At 34.2% G+C, this 26,071-nt stretch overlaps 1 protein-coding gene across 8 annotated transcripts in view; it reads right to left on the reverse strand.

The window, feature by feature from the left end:
* Positions 1 to 626: 626 nt before the first annotated feature.
* The window catches only part of LOC136039847 (calcium-transporting ATPase sarcoplasmic/endoplasmic reticulum type), a 79,259-nt gene continuing 53,814 nt past the window's right edge, over positions 627 to 26,071 (reverse strand). For 3 of the 8 annotated variants that reach the window (XM_065723774.1, XM_065723777.1, XM_065723775.1), the window contains 5 exons: positions 25,297 to 25,585; positions 19,768 to 19,901; positions 15,344 to 15,461; positions 13,760 to 13,877; positions 627 to 877 (listed from right to left, as the gene is read on the reverse strand). In XM_065723774.1, the coding sequence (XP_065579846.1) occupies positions 849 to 877; positions 13,760 to 13,877; positions 15,344 to 15,461; positions 19,768 to 19,901; positions 25,297 to 25,585 (688 nt within the window). In that variant the 3' untranslated portion in view covers positions 627 to 848. Of the gene's footprint in view, positions 878 to 9,434; positions 9,685 to 13,478; positions 13,878 to 15,343; positions 15,462 to 19,767; positions 19,902 to 25,296; positions 25,586 to 26,071 lie in introns of those variants that run through there. The other 5 variants (XM_065723778.1, XM_065723780.1, XM_065723779.1 and 2 more) reach the window with 2 other exon arrangements.

The raw sequence follows: 26,071 nt of genomic DNA on the forward strand, positions 1-26,071 counted from the left end.
GTCTCTTAATCAGCTAATGATATAACACACTTCTTTAATCGATTTTCAATTGAGGTTTACTTTTTTGTTCTTAAACATTGCTTTTATCTTTTTCTGGACGAATTAGCGTTATAGGTAATTAAATAAAGAAAACATTGCAACAAGTATACGCAGTAACTGTTTTTGTGGATACTCTTTCTGATTCGAAAAAGATTATAGGCAAGGAAAATCATGCGATTCATAAAGGCAGAAAAAGGACACTTCACATTCTGTACATGTAGGCTACTATTAGGTAATATATTGTATAAAACAATATTTGATAATCTTATGTCTAATTGTCTCTTGTTCTGAAAGAGCTAATTTGATATTCTACCGAAAGAAGATTTTAAGAAAGGCAACGACAATTTTATGAAAGTCTTGCATCTGTATGTATCAATTTATGGTTTCCACCAGAGACAAATTTTATACAATAAACTTTTGCATGATTATTTTTCTATGTTTGGAGTTTTTGGTTTTTGGCTGCTACATAAGCCCTCCTCTTCTATTTTATTGCCTTTGATTAAATTGGCTGTAGTTCGTGTTACAAGTCTTCCTGGACCACAAAATCCACATATATTCTATTTACCTTTCTGAAATGTAATTCTCACTTAACAAATTTTAATAACTTTATTCGGAAAGAATGTCGTTTTTTTATAACAATAATAGACATTGAATGCTTCCAGCTGAAACTCAATAATCCAGGACCATCTTTTCTTTATGTATATCATATAAAAACACTTGTGTGTCTACTTCAAACCAGGCTATATTACCAGGGTATTACTAATAGCTAAGGGGTAAGCTGTTGTTTTGAGTAGATCTCCAACTTATTATTATTTCCTTTCTTTGAGTCCATCACCAACTAAAAATAGAACGTTTATTAGACTACTAAGTATTAGCGAAAAATGTACATGTTCAAAAGTTGGAAATTTTCCAACTGATATGTTTGAAAAGCTGTGCTTCATATTTAACTTGCAGTTACTCTCGGGAAGCTACCCAACCTTCGGGAGAATATTGGCTGAATTTATTAAACCAGATGTTTTTTGAGGTGTTTTAAGCAAATTGACAGTAATCAGCAACAGCAATAGCAAAAACTATATTTGTTGTGAAAACAGAAAGAAGTAATACAGCAATATTAGAAACAAATCAATAAATTATCTGTACTTATAATAATAAGATATATTTCTTATTTTACGTGCAAATTTCTTCTAAGAATTGCCCACAAATAACTGTTTCTACATTTCCATAATCGTTTGACGTGTCTCAACGTACATGGTTTCTTTAGAGTGTCTGATATGAATATTTATGCAATAGCATGATTTGATAGAACATTGACGAAGCATAAAATAGTGACCAAATGTCTGTTAATCACACTTGATCAAACCAGTTCTCTTTAATAGGAAAGGTTCTCAGAGTGTAGTGGATTGTATAAATTTTAGCGTTCCGTGGATTTTTAACGCTTAAGAATAGTTGATACCTTAAAAACCATTTTGTGAGCCTCAACATCTGTTGACCGTCCCAGTTACGAAGGGTCCATTAGTGAATTCTCCCAGAGAACAATTTATCCTCGAAAGATATTGATAATTTGTGGTTTGACTACATAATTCTTTTGAAAAGACATCGAAACTGTGTCGGCACGGTTTTCAATCAAAGTGAGTAGCACCACAGGGAACTCCCAAAGCTGTAAAACTGATCAATTACATTTCTTTTGGGGTGATGTTTGGTATTTTCCTAGCAGGTATACTAAAATATCTTTAGGGACTGCCCTTTCCTGAGCTATAAAAAGAAGTTCTGCTCTATTTAATCGAAAACCAAATTCACACTTTTTAACAATGTAGGTTTCATCAAAACTGAGTTTTCCCCTCTCCGGTACAAAACGAGCGAATCTAAATGATTTTTCCAAGAATCCTGGGAAAATAGGTGTCAGATTTTAGTTTTTATGTCGTTCATTTGGCTCTCTTTTCCATGCAAGAACAAGTTATGACAAGACCGCCAAATTAGTTCCAAACAGTTAGGCCACAAAAAAAAATTATGATGGATATGGGCGATCCTTTGAGGTATTAAGTCCCCTTAACTCTCAGGTTATTTCAAAGCCTGATCCACACCGCAGCAACAGTTGTCGATTCATAAAAAAAAATTTATGAATGATGTGTTTTCTTTGATTTTATCGGTAAGCTTGTATTGAACTTACAAAAATACAAATGCCAAAAAATTGACTTGAAAAGCTTGTATTGACACTAAATCCTTCCAAGCCATGAATGCCATCTTTTGAATAGAAAAACTGCAGTTATGAGCATCCATCCTTTCTAATTTTACAAATCATGCCTTCAATCTTTACTCTAATGCACTGTACTCGTAAGCAATTTTGGTTTTATCCGTAAGTGTGACCATAATATGATCCACCTATAATAGCGTCCCAGCAGAGGTAATCGTTGAAAATACCTCACTTGAAGCATTTAAGCAAGAGATTGAACAACTTGTTTGGATAACGAGTACACCAGGACTAGCACCATATCATCATTGTTGGTGGAACCACGAAGATTATAGTAGAAAAAAAAACTATTCATAAAACAACGCTAAGTTAACCAACTTCCTATTCATCAAATATTTTACCGACTTCTCGAAACTATATATATGTCATTAACAATGCTTTTTTAACGTACAAAATTTAACCCTTTCATTTCCGTTGTGTATAAAGGTAAAAAAGGTAAAGAATATGGCATTAGACTCTACAGTCCCTACCGGCGGTGCTGATCTCCGTTTCTTGGCCCTTCAGCCAGGAAGTGCAATGGGGGGTTGGGGGCCAACCATCCTGTGCTTTCGCACACCCTTCCTGTCCAGATTTCTCCAGGTACCCATTTAGAGCTGGGTCGACTCTGGCTGAGCTTACAGAGTCACGCCACTGACCCCGTCCCAAACTAAATAGTTGGGTACAGTAGGGTTCGAACCTCCGCCCTCTCAGTCAAAGGATCCTGAAACTAGCGCACCAATCCACTCAGCCAGGACGGCTGATGCACATATTTTATATGATCTAATCTCTGTTTTATTTTGTAAACAAATTCAATGAATATTCATCTCATCGTATGTTTCACAACGTGTATTTTGGTAATGTTGAAATATATAGACTTTTGTCTCGGTGCCTTTTTGGCGATTATGTCAGTCCTGGTTGAAATTTGTTGAAGTAAGGATGCTAGGGATTTTTTTAAAAGTTTTTTAAAAACATTTTTAGTTTTAATTTTCACATTCTAATGTAAGTCTTTACATATATACATTTTTTTTTTCTGGTGTTGTACTGAAGACGGCCCTTGGACATAGGACCGGAATATCCACTCAATTGAATTCCACTGTCTTGGAAAAAAATTTCCCTATTGTTCATAAGTTACGATTGTTTAAACACTTGTCACTTCCACTTGCCACACCCACTTGCTCATGAGATTATACTTGGGAATTCAAAATCTGCCCATCTGACCAAATTATTTATCTTGATATTCCCATTGGAAATACCGTTTTCTCATAGTCGTTATCTCCTAACAGAAGTCATCAAATACCCCATATCGGCTGTCTTCCATAGTATTCCTTATAGTATCTGCTTCCATATAGGTTCCATAGTATCTGCTAAGTTTCGTTTCAATCCCCGTTATCTTGCAGCGCTGTACAACACTGTTGCTCTAATCCACATCCTCTTCATTGCATTCTTTTGGAAGATTCTTACAAATGTTTATAAATTGAAAATCCGCTCCAATTCTCTCCGTTTTGCAATATAGCTACTGAGATATTCAATTTGGCCACGCAAATCAAAACTCATCAACAGTGTTCACATAGAAGATCTTATTATAGTTGCTGCTAAACTTACGGAGAAACACAACCACAAGATTTTAAGACATGCTTGAACTTGAAACGCTCTTCAAGTTCTGTAAGGATTGGGTTGATGTTGGCAAGAAATGAAAGAGTAGCTGATTTCGTTCATTGGGGGCAGCCGCAGGCTAGTTCTGACCACTCAGAGAAGGTATCTTCTGCAAACAAAGGGTAAACTGATTGCCATCTCCCCTGTAAAAATTCTCTCACTAAAAGTAGTATTTGTTTTTATGCTACCATTTCTTTCAGATTCGTTAATGCGGTCTTGTGTTTGATAAGGTCGAATGCTTTTCGGTAGTCCGCCAAAAATAAGTCGACAGCCCTATTAGAAGTGTCCAACCACTTGACGATTAAGTGATACATTCGTACTAGATATATTGCCATGCAACTGCCTCGTATGCAACCATATTGGTACGGATCGGTCGCAGGAGCGATTCGTTGTAACAAAGAACGGTAGATGAAACCCTCAGCTACTTTTGATAAGTTGAGAGTTATCGATATTGATCTCAGTTGATTACAGGACTGAGGTGTCTTGACTTTTCGTATGATACGGACATATGCAACTTTACACATTTTCGGAAATGATTGTTCTAAGAAACATTGGTGTATCACTGATGCCTTAGACTTGGCTAAGAAAGGTGTGTACTCTTTCAGTAATTTCATGGGGATTTCACCTGGGCATGAGGCACAGTTGTTACGTAGCCGTCCGATTGCATAGTGAACTGCCATTTCTGACACCTCTACGATTTCATCTGTACTACCGTTGTTAATGATGTCACACATATGTTCGTCACTTACGGTTGGGTGGGTAGCACAAATCTGAGTAAAGAATTCGTTAACTTCCGAGGCTTTTATTAGACTACCGTCTGGGTTATTAATTCATACTTCGTTTCCTTTCTTTTCCCGCTAAGTCGTTTTAGCGTGTCATGCCACCTCTGAGAATCTGACTTGAGGAGCTGTGCTATTTTTTCCGTACATCTCTTTTTTCGGGAAGTTCGGAGGGCTGAAATGACTTTGTTTCTCATCTTATTTGCATTCAGTGTGTCTCCTGCTGCATGGAGTTTACATCGTTCTTTGATAATTTTTTTATATTAGTATCCATCTCCGTCTTATCGTCTCACATATCGTGCCTCCTTTAACTGGAAAAAATTCATGGTACATTTGCTGCAGAACCAAGTACAGTGTCTCAACTTTTTCATCCATATTTGTTATAACATAGATTGGATCGAAGTGAAAGTTCGCGATCCACCTGTCAAATACTTGGAAGGAGCTTTTACTGAGGGGTCTGTAAACTATTTTAACCTTTTTTGGTTTCGGTATATGATTTCTGCTCTTTGGTTTCCACCAGAGAACGTTGTGGTTGACTTAACGAGTTGTCCTAGGGAAACTTGTGGTTCATAAAACACCTCAGGATTCGTTAGTATGAGGTTTAGTATGCTCCCACTTTCAAGAGTGGGAACATCGACCACTTGTTTTAGATCCAACACACGTGAAATCCACTTTTTGTCCGTTAAGTCAAATTCTCTGGCTACGATCAAAGCTGGATTACTGAATTGTTTCCAAAAATTGTTAATTTGATGCTGCAGAAGCGTCATTAATTCACGTCCGTTGCGAGCACCTTCGGGATAGTATACTGCTGCTAGAATGACACACGAGTAAGTTCTCGGTAACCCTCTCGGTCTGCACCACAGCCAGATTGTCTCATGACAGGAATCTGAAGAGTTGTTAAGTTGTCTGGATGGCAAGTCTTCGCGGCAATAGATGCCTACTCCACCTCCGCGTCGTGTGTCGTCTCTGTCACACCTGGTATTGAAGAAGTTCTGATAGCCTTTTATAGCGCCTGTTTCAGTAGTAATATTCCAACATCCGGTAATTATTGCTAGTGGTGTAGAGTTGATGCGTAAGACAAGTTCTAACTCGTCTACTTTATTCGTTAGTGATCTAGAATTGCACTGAATCAGACTTGGGAAATTCGTTTCGGCACTTAGAGTGACAGGTTTTAGCAAAGGAGAGGGGTATCCAGAGTTGTTCGAAGCTTCTTCGCGGTAGTAGGGCTTCAATGCTGGTAATATTGGTTTAGGTTCTGAGCAATGTATAGTAACTAGACATGTCTGGAGTTGCTTATTCTTTGACTTTTTCGTTCTGCTGTCATTGCGAACTATACTGATTACTGGAATACTGTGATCACCGTTATAAAGTACACGGCACTCTTGGACCCTTCTACCTGCACGTTTCCCCCGCCATTTCTTTGTCCTCTTTGGCTTAAACTCAACAGTTGTGACATCTTCGTGAGGTTTGTGCAGTTGGTATGCAACTAGAATTTCAATAATAGATGCCGTCAGCGGTCTGGAATTTAAACGCTTACTTTTCAAAATGCTTTTTAGATATAATTTATAGCAGCAGAGTAATAGCATAAATGGTTGAAATTATTGTCACTCGAAAATAAGTATGTCTCCACCACAAACAAGCTAAACTAAAGTAGCATGGTATGCAAGCCTCAACGGCGCCACACTATCTACTTCCTTTGTTCTGATCTGCATCATTGTTTCATCTGCATCATCATTACAAGTACTGTATCTTAAAAAAAAATTAATACGTTTGAAACAAGTCATTCAGTAGAGAAGTTTCGGAAATAATGCTATTCCTCGGATTTTACTCAAATGAGAAATCTTGTAAAAGAAATAAAGTTAGCTTAACCCTCCATATTTTCAAGCTCCGTACTTTAAACCTTACATTCAAAAGGGGAGCCAAATTCAAACAGTTTCAAAAAACCTTGTCGCTGAACCCAGCTCGAATCTTTTAGAAACTAATGAAGCTTTTATATACGAGTATTTCTATACCGTAAAAAAATATTCTAAGTTTAATTATTATTCAAAGTTATTTGATTTGTGTATAACTGTATAAAAAGATCGTCTGGTGAGTCCGTTGGCCTAGGGATAGTAGCTCTGGCTAGCCGTCACGGAATATAAGGTTCAACTCTCATTTCAGCAGCGAGTTCCTCAATTAATAACTGAATATAATTTATGAAATTGTAGGAATCAGAGTTTTTACAAAGGAAAAAATACGCTTTTATGGTTTAAGGAAGAATAGAATCATCGTTAAACTTTGAAATGCACTTTTAGACACTTCAGGCACTACCCCCCCCCCTTCTAAAGACACATCAACTGGCATCCTCGCTAAAGACACTACCGTCTGAAAATTACTAAAGCTTCAAACAAACTAGCTCAGTCAAACGAAGCTTAAAAGTAATTGTCTATATTCACTTTTCATTTTGCATGGACTTCGTTTAAGGATGAACACGCTATACTGAGAGCGTTGGAAGTAGGAGACGTATGAAATAGCTTTATGATGGGTATGGATCAAGCGGTTACCTTAAAATTTTCGGTTGATATTTCTAAGACAGCCACTTGATTTTAACCATCATAAACCTATTCAATATGTCTCCTGTGCTATAGGGTTTCACCCTCTTCGGGCACATATTGTACCACAGAATAGGAGCAATCACAAGTTTTCTGTTGCTGGATATCTTTTGCTACCTGAAAAAAACTCTGAGCAAGTGAGCTTTATTCTGAAATTCGTCGACGACTGATACCAGGGTCCGATCAACCCTGGACAGAAAAAGAAGCAAAAAACAAACATACATGCATGACCATGCTAGTTGGGTAAATTGAAATCTCTGTCCTATGATCATAAAAAAAACCCTGATTGTGTGATTGTCATCAAGATCGAGACTCCCGTTTTTTGGGGTGAAGAGATTCCCTCTTTTTTTTGAATATGTGCAAATTAACTCATGGTAATAACTATTGATTTCTAAGCTTAAACTTTTTAATTTTACATTTAGAAATCACCGTTAAAGGTATATATATATATATATATATATATATATATATATATATATATATATATATATATATATATATATATATATATATATATATATATATATATATATATATATATATAAATGTATTGTCACTTACATGGCTTTTTTGTCTCCATTACTATTTCAATGGATTACTGTTTATTTGTAGTTTTATACCAAACCCTGTTTGATAATACTTACTGATGAAATTAATTAGAGATTAAAGTATTAATGCAAGAACTCAGTAGCCTACTGTACTGTCAACATGATAAAAATAAATCAATGCTTATATGTACATGAGTTTGTTGCCTACTATGGGATATTAACTGACAATCATAGAGATAGACAAATGAAAAGACGTCAAATTTTTGTTTATCTCCGCTCTTTATTCCGTTTTAAAACAGCACAAGTTGGAAATAGCGTAACTCTAGCTTAACAACAAAACCTACGTATAATCTTCTGCAGAATCTGCCCTCTATTTTTTTTTCTATCCCTGTGCTGAATGCAATGTCGATGACCGCTGGGTAGATATATGTAAATAGGAAAAGAATTTACGACCCTCTAGCCTCGAATGATCCATGATTTAAATTGATAAGAGTGCTACTTCAGAAAAATTGTAATCCGTTTCTTTTTTAACAAAAACTAGACGCAATTTAATGACAATATTGGCGTTGTGAAAAATTATCTTTGAATAACTAACAGGTTTTTAATTTCACTGATCATGTTTTAGCATAATCTCTTTCAGTTTTCTGGCTCTAAAATGAATTCATAAATTTTGCTTCGGTTACTCTACTCGATTCTTCAACTACTTTAAGTAAAATACCTCTAAACTAAGATGCATTCGACTCGTAATCACTCTCGATCCAGCTCTCCTGTCTTTTGATGGTTTTCTTTTTTTGCTGGCTTGAAAATATATAGCATAAAAATACAAAGAAAACGATGATGTTCTGAGTCCCAGGCATAAACAGACAAATTCGTTGCAAGGGAGACAAATATGAAAAAAAAACGAAAGAATTACTTTTTTTTATCTTTCCAAAACTAGAAATCATTCCAATATTGATTTTGCGTTTTTTATAACAGTTGGCGTAATGCCATGGCGTATTCGTGTAATTGAAAGATTCCATCCAAGTAGTAACAATATAATATACCGACGTTGACAAATAGCATCTCCAAAAACCATTACTCATAAAATTCGATGACGTTAAGTTTATAAGGGCTTAGTAACAAAGTAAACCGAATTCATTTAAAGTGACTTTTAAGGCACTGATGTTCTAATATTGCTGAAACCTAACATTTATTAGTAGATCGATGAATTATATTCTTATATAGGTACTCGTATTCCAGCAGATACCATCGGGATCAAAAAATATCTGATACTTCTTTCAGAGCAGTAATGAGACAAATTCACTTGCCTTTGGTTTTTATTCTCAGTTATTACCCAAAAATTATCATATTCATTGTAAATTTAGCTAATGAACATCAGGAATCAATAATTGAAAAATTACTTTGTCGAATTTGGTTCACTTGATTCTGATCTCTTCTTGGGTCAATAGTTCAGACAACAAGTTGTAACTTAGAAGCGTAGGTCATGGACATCACAACAGGCAAGAACAAATAGGGTTATAAATATACTTTGGTAGAAATCATGCATATACATATATTGGGTATCCTTGTCTGAATCAGGTAGGGCAAAAAAGAAAGGTAAACCAAATTGGTAATATATTTCATACCACAATTTCGCTACAATACGAGTATGTACAACTCAAATAGAATTCGAGCAATTATCCTCTAACAAAAATAAAACCATTCCGGCTCATACTAAGTTAAGTCTTGGATGGAAACTTGTGCAGGGTTAAAAATTGGGTTCACTGAGCACATAGCCAATATGAGCAGAATTCAAACACGCCAAAATTGGGCAGAGGCACGAGGGGTTTACTTGATGAAAGAAAATTCTGTGAAAAGAAAGGGTGTTAATGTTTAGGGTATATAAATAAAGGTACGATATATATATATATATATATATATATATATATATATATATATATATATATATATAGAGAGAGAGAGAGAGAGAGAGAGAGAGAGGAAGAGAGAAAGATCAGAATAGGGAAAGATTTATTTGACTCGATTTTTTTCTATTGTGACACCAAAGGATTTTGGCGATTGGTGCTTCTTTATCTTATAACTTGCAGTTTTATCAAATATAGAAAATTCTTTAGTGTCAAAGAATGGGAAATCGAGTCTCAGAATCCTCTGATTAGGATAAGCCTTCTGTTTACAGTTAATTTATCAACGGGTTTGGTTCAAAACTATGGTTTTTCAAAGATCCTAAATGGCGTAATTTGAGAGATTTTCTGTTTGAGGATTTCATGTAGTAAATTGGTAGTCGAAAATCAAGACAGGTTCAAAGTACAATCTAAGTTCTGAGAGATTGTAAATTATAAATTATCAGTTCAAGTTGGATGCTTGTATGTGTTTTAAGTCCAGAAAATATTTGAATTAACGAAGACCTTCGAGAGACAGTGGATAGTACCATAAGAAAAGGAGAATTTGATTATGAAACCTTAACGTTGTGAGAAGCAAACATTAATTGTAGACCAGAAATAAGTCCTGATATTTCACAAATTAATTACTTTGGCTTTTGAAAAACCACAAACAAAAATAAAAAAAACAAGGGGATGGGCACAAATATTACAGGAGCACAAACTACTTCATCAAATAGAAAAATAAGCAAAAGAAGAAACATAGCTCAATAAGAGAACACTCACCCAATATTAACCAGACACTTCCTGAAATCTCAAGCTATTCATTCGATCACTTTTATATATAAGGCTGATCTATTTTATAATATGTGTAAAAGAAAAACTCAAAATTTGGCAGAGATAAAGGGCGTAACATTACGTTTGAAATTCGCTAATGCCTTTTCATATAAAACTACCCATTTTAATAACTGCACTACTTTCTCAACGCTGCAAACAAACTTAATTTATTCAGCTTTTCGTAGATTTTTCACCCCGCTCCAATACTGTTTCATTGCATAGTTTTTAAGTATGTTTTACTAGTTTACTCAGGGCTTTAATTAGCGCTGAACTAACTAGTTCCAAAACCACACCATTTTACTCTCTTTTGCTTAAAATGATAAACAACATGAGACAAATGCCTTGTAGGAGTAACGGGAAAAGAAATATTCTTTTAAGAACCAGAATGATACTATGTATAACCTCAAAGCGAACTAGGGGGAGAGCGAAAAGTTCTTAAAATTCAAAAAAAGAAAAAAAACTACAAAAATACAATTTTTAATAAATAACTGATGCTGTTATACAACAGCTTCAACTTTGGATTGTTTCCAGTTACTGGTGCATTCCTACAACATATGTTGCAGTCGTCGGAGGAACAACTCGAATGCAACAATTTAGACGAGATTTAGTTAAGGGATTCAAGGTATCAAGTTTATCAAGATAGAAAAAACGTCAAAGCTGAGAAAAAAAAAACCTAGGGTTTCGCAAATTATAGAAGAAAAATCATCTTCAGGCATATCAGCCTAAAGGAACTAAACTACTTTTTCCCTCCGTAAAAAAATCAGTGACGCCACTGAATATACTGTGTGTTATCCCACTATTTTTTTTCTCCCTAATTACCTTCGAAGTGACAACTGTACGAATATATAGCAGGCACCTTTAAAATCTGTAACGGATAGTTTATTATTATACTTTTAATAATGCACTCTTTTTTTTTACTACATTATAACACATTGTTTTTCAGAACTTGAATTAAAATGACTCAACCCGAAACTTAAAATTATTTTGTACTTGCTTCTTTTATGAAATTTTCGTTGAAACTGGACAAGATTCAACTTGATTTGCATCAAGTTATTTCTGGTACGAATATCCCCACGTGACGTTGCAAAAACACACTATCTCTCGTTAAGCGTCAAAATATACAGCCATACAAATTTTTTAAGGTTAAAAGTAGTCACTTCTAAAAACATTATCCAGCTAAGAGATCGCAATGCCCCTACATTCAGAAATTTTGGTTGAATACAGGAGAGGCATCGGTCAGGATCTTAAACAAGCAAAATTCAGGTCTCTAATGCAATCCTCAGCTAAAGCCCACTCTGTAAAAAAAAGCTGGAACTTTTGAGTCTCTTATAATTGAAAAGCTAGAAACGACTAACCCCCCCCCCCTGTCCATAATTCGAATGCAATTGGTTTTGAAACTTTCTTCAGCTAATACCTGCTTACGCGATGAGACCCTTCCTATTGATTAACTTATTTATTCATGCATAATCAAAAGGTTAGTACATTACCTTGAGGAGATAAAAACAGACGACACAACTATAAAGGCATGCCATTTCAGGAACATATAAAAGAATATCAATCTGGAGAACGTATGGTAAAACTGCAAAACTTGAACAAAGATGTATACAGAAATTAAAATCCTAATTGAACTATAGTAGCGTAACACAGGGAGACCTCTCCCTGCTCTCAACTTAAAACGGTGGGGTTTGGTCACATAGTCAATGACACATTTACCCATGACTTTTTTGTGCTGCTAAAAGATCTGTTCCATATTTCAGTGTCCATTTTACCAAACTTTCTGAAAAGAAACCAACTACCCCAAAACATATCTTTTCAAAATCTCGCTACGACAAACGACTAAATTTTAGAATCTTTCTTGATTTTTTTTAACTTTTCTGTAAAATTTTAGACAAAGGACTTACTAATTTGGCACAAGGCCTAGATTTCTTTTAATTGCACGGCCTATAGACCAGATGTGACACAAGTGCTTCAAGAGCATAATTTTACAACCAAATTTAGTCTTGTAAAAAAACATCAAACCGAACTGATTCAACTCGAATTTAAGATTTTTCATCTCGAATAAAGAATTCTTCAAGCTTGTCATTATTCGAATTTTATAAACTAAGATTCAGACAATTTGGAAATTTTTATTTAATAAAATTAACATGCTAAATGAGCAGCTCATGCCAAACCTGTTACTATTACGATATAATTTCCAAATCAAATTATGTTTTATAATCATCTTTTAGTAGACTTTTTAGAATAATACAAAGCAATATCTTTATTGATTTGTAGTGGTTCTAAGAATTTTTTAACTCAGGAGTAAACAAAGTTATAAACAAGAATCGACAGAAAAGTAAATTAAACCGCTTTGGCTTCTAAACACCTGAAATATCTTCCGAATTCAGAAAAGAGTCCATAGTTAAGCCAAAGCATTTTGCTCTGCAAGGAAAACATGTTTTCTTCAAATACTTCAAACAGTTACGCAAACTACTGTTAGTAAATAAGTAACGCAAAAACTAACTTTTATTTCAAAACATGGGGTTTTCTATATAAAACAGACAAGACAAATACATGCTAGGTTTTATAAATACACTTCAACACAGTCGTAAGAAAAGAGTTCATTTTGAAACTGAAATACAGACCGTTCCACAAATTTTCTTGTGTTGCAAATTACCGATGACTTTAAAGAAGAAAATGATAAACATATAGCTATTTGGAATTTTTACAAATAAGGAAAGGAAAATTTCAGTATTTCTACATCTTTTCAATTATTAAAGAAAATTTATCAATTTAATTACTTCAATATAATTTTCCGCATAGTTTTTGAGAAAATGAGAATTTGTGGAAAGGTATACATATAAATGGTTGGGGCGAAGTTTATTATTCACCACCAACGGAATGTAAATTTCTAACATGTATTTCAATAACATTTATATCTTAGAAATTTTGACAATTGCACAAATTTTGTGATAGATGGCATTAATGTGTTCATTTGTTCCCGTCACTAGAGAAAAAAACATTTTAAATAAATAATTAAAAACTTCAAAAGAATTTGTTGCCATGTTCTCAGAGAGCAATACTACTTTCGTCGCACGTCTCAAAGGGGTACATAGAGTTCCTAAAATCGTTCATAGTTATAACGGGGAATAGAATATCACTCCAAAAAATAAGGCCCATGCGAGGACGAGACCCCATGCATCAACAAAATATGAACTAAGCGGCATACCATCGGTATATTTTCTGGCTACGAATTTGAGAACTTCATCTAGAAGCAATACTGGGAAACTGATCTTCAATACAACAATCCATTCTGTTAATGTCAGCGGACAAATTTGGAAGACAGTCTGGAAAAGATTAGAAGTACATCAGCCCTGGCTTGCAATTGAGACAAGGGGAGAAAGTAAAATTACTTCAGCTCAAGGAAAGGGTGGCAGTAATTAAGATAAAAACATGTGAAGTTAATCGAATTTTTTATACTGAAATCAAAAGAACAACCAGAATACTATTCATCCACAATATTTTCTTTAAAATATTTCAAGTTAGACTATTTTTGAAAAATAGGCCATTTTAACTTAACATGCCCAAAAATTTCTTGCGCAAAAACTTGTCTAGAGATTTTTTTTACGTGATTTAATATTGAAAAAAAAATAATAAAGATATATAAAGGAAAAATAACAAAACAATAATAAAAAAAAAATTGAAGTATGTCAGAAGACAACTGAGGCCAATTTCAGCATAAAGAATTGTATTAGAAGCACAATATAACCTAGAGTCGAGCCGAAGTTCATAAATATAATTGGATCCATGCCCATAATACGAAAATAAATGGAAGTGCAAAGCTTTACTGCACTATAACTCCGGACAAGCAAAGATAGATTCCCCCCCCAGCTCTTTTTTTTAGAGACAAAACACGCAGAGCAACTGTGAAGCTAGGATATGACATAAGACGGAGGGCTAAATTATTCAGGCTAAGCTCAAAATAGACAAGTAAACGTGAAAAACAGAGATGGTGAAAAGGAAGAAGAGAGAGAGAAAAAGAGAGATAGAACATTTGTAGGGTCATATATGTCCAGAAATGATTTCCCCGAAATGAGTGCTTTAGACTGAAAAAACGAGAATAAAGTTTAATTGATTAGAAGGATTTCCTCACTTAATGTTGTAAGTGAAACTCAAAGACAAACTTGCGTTTTTTATAGCACCCATAATATTGTAGAGAAGGATTTTTAAATAACCCTTGGGGATAGAGAAAAACACAGTAGAAAACGAGAAAAAAATAATCTGATGGTACGCATATTTGAATCATGTACAAAAAAATTACTTAGGAAGACTTTCTCTATAATTTGAATCTTTAGAAGTCTAAAAGTATCCAAATCTGGCACAAACCAGAACAGCATTCAATTTTTAAGAAAAGTGTTCCTTAAAATTTATAACCGGTCATGTGATATTTAACAGATTATATATATATATATATATATATATATATATATATATATATATATATATATATATATATATATATATATATATATATATATGAAAAGAGAAATCAGCAATGTAAGAGCACAAACACACAAAAAAGAAGAAAAAAGAAAGGAGATAGAAGGAGAAAGGGAAAACTGTTTTCCTAAATTAGTGGTTGATATAGACCAGCACTTGAATGAGGCCTTAACCTTTGTGGTGATCGGCAAAAGCGATAAGCGATTTAACTGAAGTTACTTCACTCTTTCAGAGTTCATCTTTCGAGACATATTTTTTTTCAACTTACTACTTTTCAACATTTAAAATTCACAATAATAACAAAACTACTTACAGACAGTATTTCGACATAAAGGATAACAAAGTGAAGAGTCATGGAAAGGCAGATGGCAGAGATGAGCCAGATATTTGACCACGGTGGCATTACCAAGAGAGACTGGTTCTCAGACAAGCTACAAAAGAATGTAAATGTGTCAAACAGAAAAATAAATAATTTCAAAGACCACACATATACAAAATTTGCTCAGGCGTAGGTGTGTGTAGGGGAGGGGGTGTATTTGATAAGTAAGAATGAAGCACCAAAACATCATTGAAAATACAAAAAAAACTAGAACTCGTAACAAAAATATTCCACCCGATTTTCTTTTTAATGTATTACAACTTGGATAACGTATTGCTTTCCAACCCCTTTGGTACCAAGTATAATTCGTTGTTTTAAATAAAAGTTCTATCTATCTTCGTTAGATGAAAGTAACATCTATCTTCGCCACAAGCACATCCTCTGAAGATTTCTTTAAGCGAAATAGTTTTTGTCTGTTGGTGTCTGTTGAGAGACAAGAAGCAAAGTTGGCCGATTAGAGTTTTTAGGTCAATAAATTTTTTTTTTTTTTTTTTTTGGGGGGGGGGGTATCTAAAGAAATTAGAACCAAGCGTATCTAAACTTTTTTGAATCTTGTAATGGACAAATTATTTATATATATATATATATATATATATATATATATATATATATATATATATATATATATATATATATATATATATATATATATATATATATATATTTTATATATATATATATATATATATATATATATATATATATATATATATATATATATATATATATATATATATATATATATATATATATATATATATATATATATATATATATATATATATATATATATATATATATATATATATATATATATATATATATATATATATATATATATATATATATATATATATATATATATATACATATATATACATAAAATTATAATTTAGCAAAGTAAGGTTGTCGGAATCTATAATTTAAAGTACATTCTACAACCGTCTAGCTCAGCTAATGAATTGACTACCTGACCTTCATTTCACCAATCGTTTGATTGAAATGTATATAAGCAAACAATGTTTAATAAAAGCTTTTATTCCCGGAAAAAAAAAGGCGACAGATTAAAACAAGAAGCAAGACACCCACACAATTTACAATAAGGAAAACAAACAGAACAAAATTGATGGCATTAAACATAAAAATAGCCCTGATCGACAAGCTAAAAAGGTGACAACACTACTAACATCAATGTGGATGTGGTCGGGAAATGTCACTCACCTTGTGTATTTTATATGGCGTGAAATAAATACACAATTACACTTTGTGCTACACTTCCTGGAGTGGTAAAAAAAATGAACTAAGTATTCTTTCTTCTTATCCAGTTCAGAATTAGAGAGAGATACTTAGGTCAACCCCTTAATCAATAATCAAGGCAGTTACCTCACCCATTCCAGGGCATTAGCAAACCTGCTCACTCTGAACAAAACTTTTTTTTCAAAACCGAAGAGCATACATATTAAAAAAAAAAAAAAAGATATCGACAACTCCAATCGCTATTTTTTTGTTGTTTTTTTTTCATCATACGAATTGTCGCATAACAGAACGAGAACGGACAGCTCGGATAGCGGAACGAGAACTTTTTATCGGAACTAGAATGTGCCTGTTGGAACCCTAGCTATAATCAAAAGAGATTGCTGAATAACTACACGAGCCGACTCGGTAATCTGACCTTGAGCTACCGTCAAGTTGAATTTAAGTGTAGTATTTCGAGCAACTCGCTTGGTTGGATGTAATAATTAAGAATGAACAAAACATAACAATGACTGCTTTCAAAAAAATAAAAATAAATAAATAAGTATTTCCTTAGAAACTCAAAAACAAATCAGTTATTAAAAGCAACATTGCAAGAAAAGACTGTAGAGCACCATGCCATTACTACGTCGAGTACGTTATTCTTCTTCCTTTTTCGTTTTTCATCCGAAGATTCGGGGTGATATAAGTACTATGCTCACAGACATGATTCCTAGTACGAATCAAGCAGAAAACGGTCTCAACTGCAATGTGGTTTCAAGGCTTCGTTACGACAATTGAGACCAAACTTAAAATACGTTCGACCTAACCGAATTAGAGCGGAAGGGACAAGGAACAGAGAATGAATGTGGAAGTTGTGGCGTCAAGATCATATTGAAAATCACCCAAAAAAGAACTTTTGACTCTTAAAGTGCTAAGGTGGCTAAAAGTTGAAAATTCCGTTCTTCTAAGGATTATTTGTCGACTATACACGGAGCCATAGCTAGAAGGGGCACTAAGTCTTCTTTGCAAGAGGCACCGCAACCAGGTAAATCACTCTCGGTTTCTGAAAAACCTTAAAAGTTGGATTGTAGAAGAAGAAGAAGCAAACACTCTGTATTTAAGTTTTACCTATGGGTTAGATCTGAGATACGCTTCAAGAGGCCGACCATCAGGCGGGAATTAATGGACATCCCCCTTTTAGAGCTCCAAATTTGGCAGAAACTTCAAAAACGATCTGAAGCAATGCAGTTGAATAGAGGTATGTTCTTTAAAAACTCATAGTCCATTTTGAGTCACAAAAGAGCCCCGGCCATACATAAAACTCGTTGAATTGCGGAGAAGATGTACAAAATTTTACCAGCACGGCAAAATTGGACTAAATTTCAGAATGAACAGTCCACATTTTCAATGACTTTCTCGTAAATTTGAATTGTTTGCAATTGGAAATTGCACCATGACATGCTTCACTAGCCTCTGAAATTCTTCTAATCTGGCTACATCTATTCTACATTCTTTTTTTTCGCGATAGCATTCTTAAATCCAACATGCTAAGGGTAAATATCACCTTTTACGGAATCAATGGCCATGATGATCGGATTTGTATAGCTAATAATGTAGTCAATTTTTTATTTTCATTGCTACCTATACTTTTTTCTAAGAATAACATGAAAATTTAAAGAAAAAATATTGCCGGAAAGTTTTACTTGAAACCCAAAAGCATCAAGGTATATGTGAAGATTCTAAAATGATCCAACAACATGATGAACTACTTATCACATCTGGGATGTATTTGCACCAAATGGAAATGCTGACGGTGTCCTAAAGTATTACAAACTCAAGAAGGTTACAAACGATCAAACTTCTAAAGCACTTCACCCTTGTCTATGATGACACCAATGAGGCTTTATGTTGATAGATCTTAGAGAAGAGACCTTTAGATCTCCAATTCTATTAGCACAGTAACTATTTTCCCTTTTATTACTTAAGCAATAATCCTGGCAAATCACTTTTTTCTGTGGGTTTTGTTTTTTTTTCTTAGAGCAGATTGAACAAACACACCCTCCCTGAAAAAAAAAGCAAAACTAAGAGGAAAATTAAACGAAAAGGAGAGGAATATTCAACGAAAATGTTGAAGGTTTGTCCTGCTATGGGGAACTTTAGTCACAAGCTTATGTTACATAGAGATAAACATTGATTCACAGCAACTAGCATAAAATCCCATCTACATGTCAATTCCCTTTAAAGGCTAATATAACAATTGAGAAAACTAAATAATTATTTATCTTGTTATCGAATGGGGAGGCGGCTAGGTCAAAACCATGAAGATAGCTTCACCTGCTGTTAGATAAATTTTCTCGTTAATATTTGAACAGTAATAACAATTGCGGCCGAATAATAATAATAATAAAAAAAAAACATTAATGAAAATATTAAGCTCGAAAAAGACAACTATGAGAAAAAGCAAAGAAGACTTACAATCTGCAAAATAATGCCTTTTTCAATTGATATTTTGGATAATTACTTTACAGAGTATATTTTTCCAGACAAATTCGCCCCGCCCCCCTCATCCAATGTGAAGAAGAACCGGTCGAGATTAATCGTTTGAGAAAAGGGGGAAGGGTTAAGTTAAAAGGCAACTATGTGAAAAAGCAAAGAAGACTTACAATCTGCAAAATAATGCCTTTTTCAATTGATATTTTGGATAATTACTCCTCAGACCATATTTTTCCAGACAAATTCACCCCGCCCCCTCATCCCTTGTGAAGAAGAACCGGTCGAGATTAATCGTTTGAGAAAAGGGGGAAGGGTTAAGTTATATATGAAGAAAGGCATAAACTGAGTAATTTAAGATATTATACCGACCAAATCCACCTATCAACGAAATGCAAAATCAACATATCTTCCCTCTCCGCAAAAAGGTTAACTCAATTTATATTTTTCAATATTTACTGTAATAAAAATTTTGATGTACCTTTTACTTTCCCAATACCGTACTCCATATGTTCAAATAGTCCTTAAACAAAACGCATTGATGTAGTTAAGTGCTATTTGCAAAAATAACTACCCTAAAAATGATCTTTAAATTCCACTAAATAATTAATATAAAAAGAGAAAAGCATTACCTGTTAATGGCATTCAACATCTCAATAGTGACCAATACTGACAAAGCCATAGTCATTGGATGAGGGTCACTAAATATTTCGCAATCAATACCTTCAAAATATTCATTCTCAGGTGTACATTGAAGGTGATGGCTCTATAAAAAAAACAAAATAGTGAGTACTTAAACCCAAAATATTCTCTACATTACTATACTTGCTGTTATATAAATATGTCCATAAAAACGTCAACGAGTCTGTTATTCAAGTCACAACACCCTTTTTCAGCTATGCATTGAAGATGATAGCTATATTAAAAGAAATATTAGTAAGCCTTTAAAGTAAGGTAAAAAAATCATTCTCTCATCTGATTATGATTACAATAATAATTTTAATTAAAATGTAATTATATCGATGTTTTTATTCACACCCCAAAGATTATCATTTTAATTCAAGCTACATCTAAAATAATCCGAAAATAAAAAATTTGTAAATTATATACTGAAGATAAGCAGTTATATATTCAAATAGCTTTAAACGAGCAATGTTTGTTTGGTTTAAAAGCATTTTATAATTTTTATATTTTTGATTAGCTAACTTTTGATTAGCAAATAAATACGGTTTTTCATTTCATATACATTTCAATTTCTTTAGTAAATGAATACCTTTTCAATGTCGGGAAACTGGACAGGATGGTGACCTAAGGCTGAAACTGTCTATATATTAGTGTTGAGCGATATTGAATATCAATATCGATATACCGGACCAAATATCGATATCGAAATGTAAATATCAATATCGAAAACGATATTATTTCGGCTTTTTTGGTATCTACCAGTGAAAATCCAGCAGAAAAGATCCAACAGAGGAAATTGTTTAGTAAATGGTCGAGAAGAAGCATAATGTATTCAATCCATTGACTTATCTATGCTGATACACAGCATGCACAGCTGTATTTTTTTATTTTCAGTAAAGAGTCTTTAGTTCTAAGAAAAATTGATCCACTCAAGTCATGGAAGTCTTGTAATATGGGTCTCAGAGATATCTACAGAGATTTGTCATAAAATTTATGTCCATGTCCGTCAACAATGCCCTTTCTGAGAGTGGATTCTAAGCCTGATCAGTTAATAATTTTTTTTTCGTGGCAACAAACTGTAAACAAGGAGCATCTCGGCCAAATAACAACCGAAACTCTAAAGCACAGAATTTTGATAACAATAGGTACATAAAGTGAATTGGCTCTTACACCGACTCCAGATATATAATATTCATCAAGTCTCATGCACCCATTACAAGCCATGGAAGTCTAAGAAAATTTGCATAACTTTTGAGAAGGGGCAAAAATACCCCTAAAAAGTAAAAGTCAAAGAATCTTAATAAAAATTGCATCATCAAATTTGGCATATCAGAGAACCTTACTATACATGTTTCTAGCTTCCATCTGAAAAGAAAAAGTGGAATTTCGTAATTTTTGCCAGAAGAAAGATTACATACGAGTGTTACGTATGAGGATTTTTTTTTTTGTCAGGGTGATCTTATCGAACCAACGGTCATATAAGATCGGGCTAAGGCTTGCTCAACAGAAATTTTCTAGTTACCCATTTTGTGACCAAAACGATTGGGGGGGGGGGCAGGTAGATCCCATACCCCTTTTTTCCCAAAGTCATCCGATCAAAATTTTGAGACAGTCATATTGATCAGCATAGTTGAAAAGTCAAGTAATCATGCCTTTGGGTTGTAAACTATAGAATATGTCTAGTGTATACATTTAGTATTTGTTTTTGGGAAGTAAACAGACACTATTTGAGAGGGTAAATTTTCTGTGGGGAGAATTTTCTGCAGTGGGGATTTTCCAAGAGGAGATTTATCCATGGGGAGGGAAGTTTCCGGGAGGAACTTTCAAAGCGAAACCATACACGGGGGAATTTACCGGAATTCTTATAATAAATCAATTTTATTTGACTTACTTTCTCTTTGCCAATTTAATTTTATATGCTGAGATATAACGAAGCAATTGCCCAGCGAACATTTTCACAGGAGTTGAAATTTTCTTTTTTTTTGGAGGGGGGGATCTTTTACGGGTGAGATTCTCTTTGGGGGAATTTTACGCAGGAAAAGCTTTCCATTGAGACGTTGAGAGGGGAGAATTTCAGGAAACATCTTCCATGGAGGGAGGGTTTCTGGCATGATTTGAAAAACAATTAGATTAAGAGAAAAACAAGTCTTTTCAAACGAAAGTTGGCTCAAAAGAATTTTCCAAGCGGAATTGTCCTGAAAGTTTTCCGGGGGAAATTTTCAGCCGGGTTGGAATTATATGGAGGAAAGGGGGTCTTAATCGGGAGGATCTTTTCAAGCAGGTATTTTCTTGGGGGAAGGAAAATTTTCAATAGAGAGAAAAGGTGGATTTTCCGGCATTATTCAAAATAATTCAATAAAAAAACTGATTTTTTTTCAACTAAAAGTAAGGAGCAACATCCAATGTTAAAACGAACCGAAATTGTCTCGTGTATGAGGAGTGGGCCCCTCTCCTCAGTACCTCGTTTTTTTACGTTAATTGTAACTTTTTCCCCTAATTATTCAAGAACAACTCCGGAAAAAAAAGAGCCATTTAAGTACAGTAAGGAGATTTTTAAAATTGGTGTGAAGAGCGAGGTATTGAGGAGAAGTTATCCCCCTCGTACACGGAACAATTTCTGTCTTTGGAATTTTAATATTACTCCGTAATTTCAGTGGAAAAATTATTTAATCGCTGAAAGGCAAAACCGACTCTAAGGGGAAATTATTAACATGCGGCTTATTTTGAATAGTCAAAATTAGTCAGTATCTTATTTTTCTAATGTATTGTATCAGATTAACCACGCTTCTTGACTACTCAGGTCCCTGCGTCGGCCCTGCAGTGCATTACTGCAGCATGATTCGATCTCTGGGTCCCGTATTACCATGCTAAGGTCGAACTCACTGCGCCACCATAGGGTCTTGTTTTTCTCTATCGTGAGTCCGAGTAATTCAAAATGTGTGTTTGTATAATATTCATCCATATAATGGAAGTTTTTTTTTTATTTATTCAAAATTTGAAAAACATGTCGAAAAATACTCTTAAATTAAAATGTTTGTTATTGAATTTTGGCAAAACCTAAAGTTAATCTGAGTAAAAAAAAAGTCATCAGAAATATCATAACAGATATATCTACAATCGAATATCGAAAGTAACAACATCGATTGATCGATAAGTCGATTAATCAAATTATCGCCCAACATTACTATATATGCACGAAAATGAAGAGGGGAGGGGCAAAATAAATTTTTCGTATACCAAGTCAAATTTTTTGGTCACTTACTGATTTTTACACTAATATGTAGACAAAAACCACCAGAAAATTAATCTGTCGAGGAAAAGAAAGAGAAAAGAGGCCTTTAAAGACACAACAGCTGCTTCATTCTTAGGAATACAAGCGGTATATTGAAAACGATGGCTCTGTTGGGAGAAGACTTATCAAGTCTTAAAACCCAAACTGTTTTGAAAGGGGAAAACTGCTTATTCACTCTTACACAAATCAGTCAAGAAAAAAAAATTAATAAAGATGAAAGTCTATTGCAAGAAAAATTGGCAAACATGTTCTCCTGTAGTTTTCAAATCATAAGATTTACAATATTATTGAAAGAACAAGAAATAAATATAAAACAATAATGATTTCTTCCCGAAGAGGAAGATATCCCCAATTATTTTCTTGGCCAGTACTTAAAATTAGACACAGGTAATTTACAATAAAAGATGGACCCCGAAAACTCTTCCTTTAATTACTATACAACAGCCAAGTGCTTTATGAAAGCCTACCTTAGCTTGCAGAGCCGTCACGTATGGGAGGAGAGCCCCCTCCCCAATGTTTTTGGTCACTCGGTAAAAAAAGAAGTCGATAAAATCGTGGCGCTTTGCAGCACGATTTTTCAGACGCCACTAAATTCTTTGTTCGATTCAACAAAGACCACGAGAATACTGACATGTCATCTACAGAAATTTCGAACTTGGTTGGTAAATGTAGCACTTTTACCGATTCCTGCCGTAATTTTACAGATGATGCCAGGTAATTTATCAATGATGCCAGATAATTTTCCATTTGGTTAGATAAACAGCATTACAATAGCAACATGATATGTACCAAAATCTGAATCTCGGTTGGTAAATGCAGCACTTTTACCGATTCCTGCCGTAATTTTACGGATGATACCATTGGTTTTACGGATGATGCCAGGTAATTTGCCAATGATGCCAGATAATTTTCCATTTGGTTAAATAAACAGTATTACAATAGCGACATGATATGTACCAAAATCTGAATCTGGGTTGGTAAATGGAGCACTTTTACCGATTCCTGCCGTAATTTTACGAATGATACCATTGGTTTTACGGATGATGCCAGGTAATTTGCCAATGATGCCAGATAATTTTCCATTTGGTTAAATAAACAATATTACAATAGCGACATGATATGTACCAAAATCTGAATCTGGGTTGGTAAATGCAGCACTTTTACCGATTCCTGCCGTAATTTTACGGATGACGCCATTGGTTTTACGGATGATGCCAGGTAATTTGCCAATGATGCCAGATAATTTGCCATTTGGTTAAATAAACAGCATTACAATAGTGACATGATTTTTACCAAGATCAGAATATGGGTTGGTAAATGCAGCGGTTTTACTGACTTCTGCAGTGATTTCCCGTATTGCTTTTGAAACGGGCGTTATGCTAATTGTAAAACCTCTCGCCCCCCCCCCCAAACATTTTGGCTAGTAACGACCCTGCTGGCTTGACGATAGAGTATCAACAAAAAAAATACAATTGTTAATAGATTAAATCATGAATTTGTATTAAAAAGGTATCACCAAGTGTACATATATAACAGGGAAGGGAGAGGGAAATTAGACATTTTACGCGGGATGTTCGGAAAACTAGAAAGAAAAAGTCAAAAACTAGAAAGTTCGGCAACTGCAAATCTTTCTTTTGAAAGATTTGCAGCACTGGCAATAAGCCCCTTCTCACCTAGCAAAATTTTTATATTAAATTCTTTTAACGCTAGTTTAATATTCCTTCACTTGCATTTAATAGCATCCCATTCCTAGTAACATTTGGTAAATTACGTCTTTAAACCAAACTTACACAACACCGCCTTGAAAAATAGTGAACAAAAATCATCCGATTTTACTAGATAAATTTAATAAGTTGTACAAAACTGAAACAGGTAATTTTTCTAAAAACTTAGAATATGTATGAGATTTACAAGGATGAAAGAGAAGGACAGGTAGAGGGAGAGAAGAGAGGGAGGGAGGAAGAGAAAGTTAAAGTAGGAAGAGGAAGAGAGAGAGAGAGAGAGAGAGAGAGAGAGAGAGAGAGAGAGAGAGAGAGAGAGAGAGAGAGAGAATCTCAGACATTTTTTCATCTACAAATATTTTGTTCAACAGAGAATACAAATTTATATAGGGTAGAGACCCAAAAAAAAAAAAAAAAAAACCTCACAGAAAGAGGGAAGCATGAAAAGAGAGTGATGTACTCACCAACTGATAGAAATTAAGACCGGGTCCAGTGGGTGACATCATGAACCAATGCGCGGCAGCACCTACAGTGGCAGCACCAACATATGTACCAATAGCCATATAACGGAAAAACAGCCATCCTGTAATGAGACCCTCATCAGCACGACGGGGTGGTTTGTTCATAATGTCAAGATCGGGTGGATTGAAACCAAGAGCAGTAGCTGGGAGACCATCAGTGACCAAATTGACCCACAAAAGTTGTACTGGAATCAAAGCTTCAGGAAGTCCGAGGGCAGCAGTCAAGAAAATACTGAAAAATAAAATTTGTCTAACAATATATGAAGGCAGAACCCTGATACCAAATATAAACACAACTTATGCTTAAAGATAAGAGGCTGTATGAGAAGCACTTTGCCTTAACAATTCCTACGTTTGGTCATATTAATGAAAATTCCCAGCTGAGGTAAGGATGCTGGGACTGTTTTGAAAAACTGTTCATTTTAGTTTTATTGATTTCATCCTCTTGTAAGTTGTTTTTTATTATATATCTTTGTATTGCTGAGGACGGCCCTTGGAGATAGGGCCAAAATATTCATTCTAATTTGTTTCCCACTGTCTTGAGAAATTCCCTATTGTTCTTCTTGTTTTTGGTGTTTGTGATGAGTCCTGGTTGAACTTCGCTGAGGTAAGGATGCTGGGACTGTTTTGAAAAATTGTTCATTTTAGTTTTATTGATTTTATCCTCTTGTAAGTTGTTTTTTATTATATATCTTTGTATTGCTGAGGACGGCCGTTG

Source organism: Artemia franciscana, chromosome 20 (assembly GCF_032884065.1).
Source record: "Artemia franciscana chromosome 20, ASM3288406v1, whole genome shotgun sequence".
Taxonomy (NCBI): Eukaryota; Metazoa; Arthropoda; class Branchiopoda; order Anostraca; family Artemiidae; genus Artemia; species Artemia franciscana.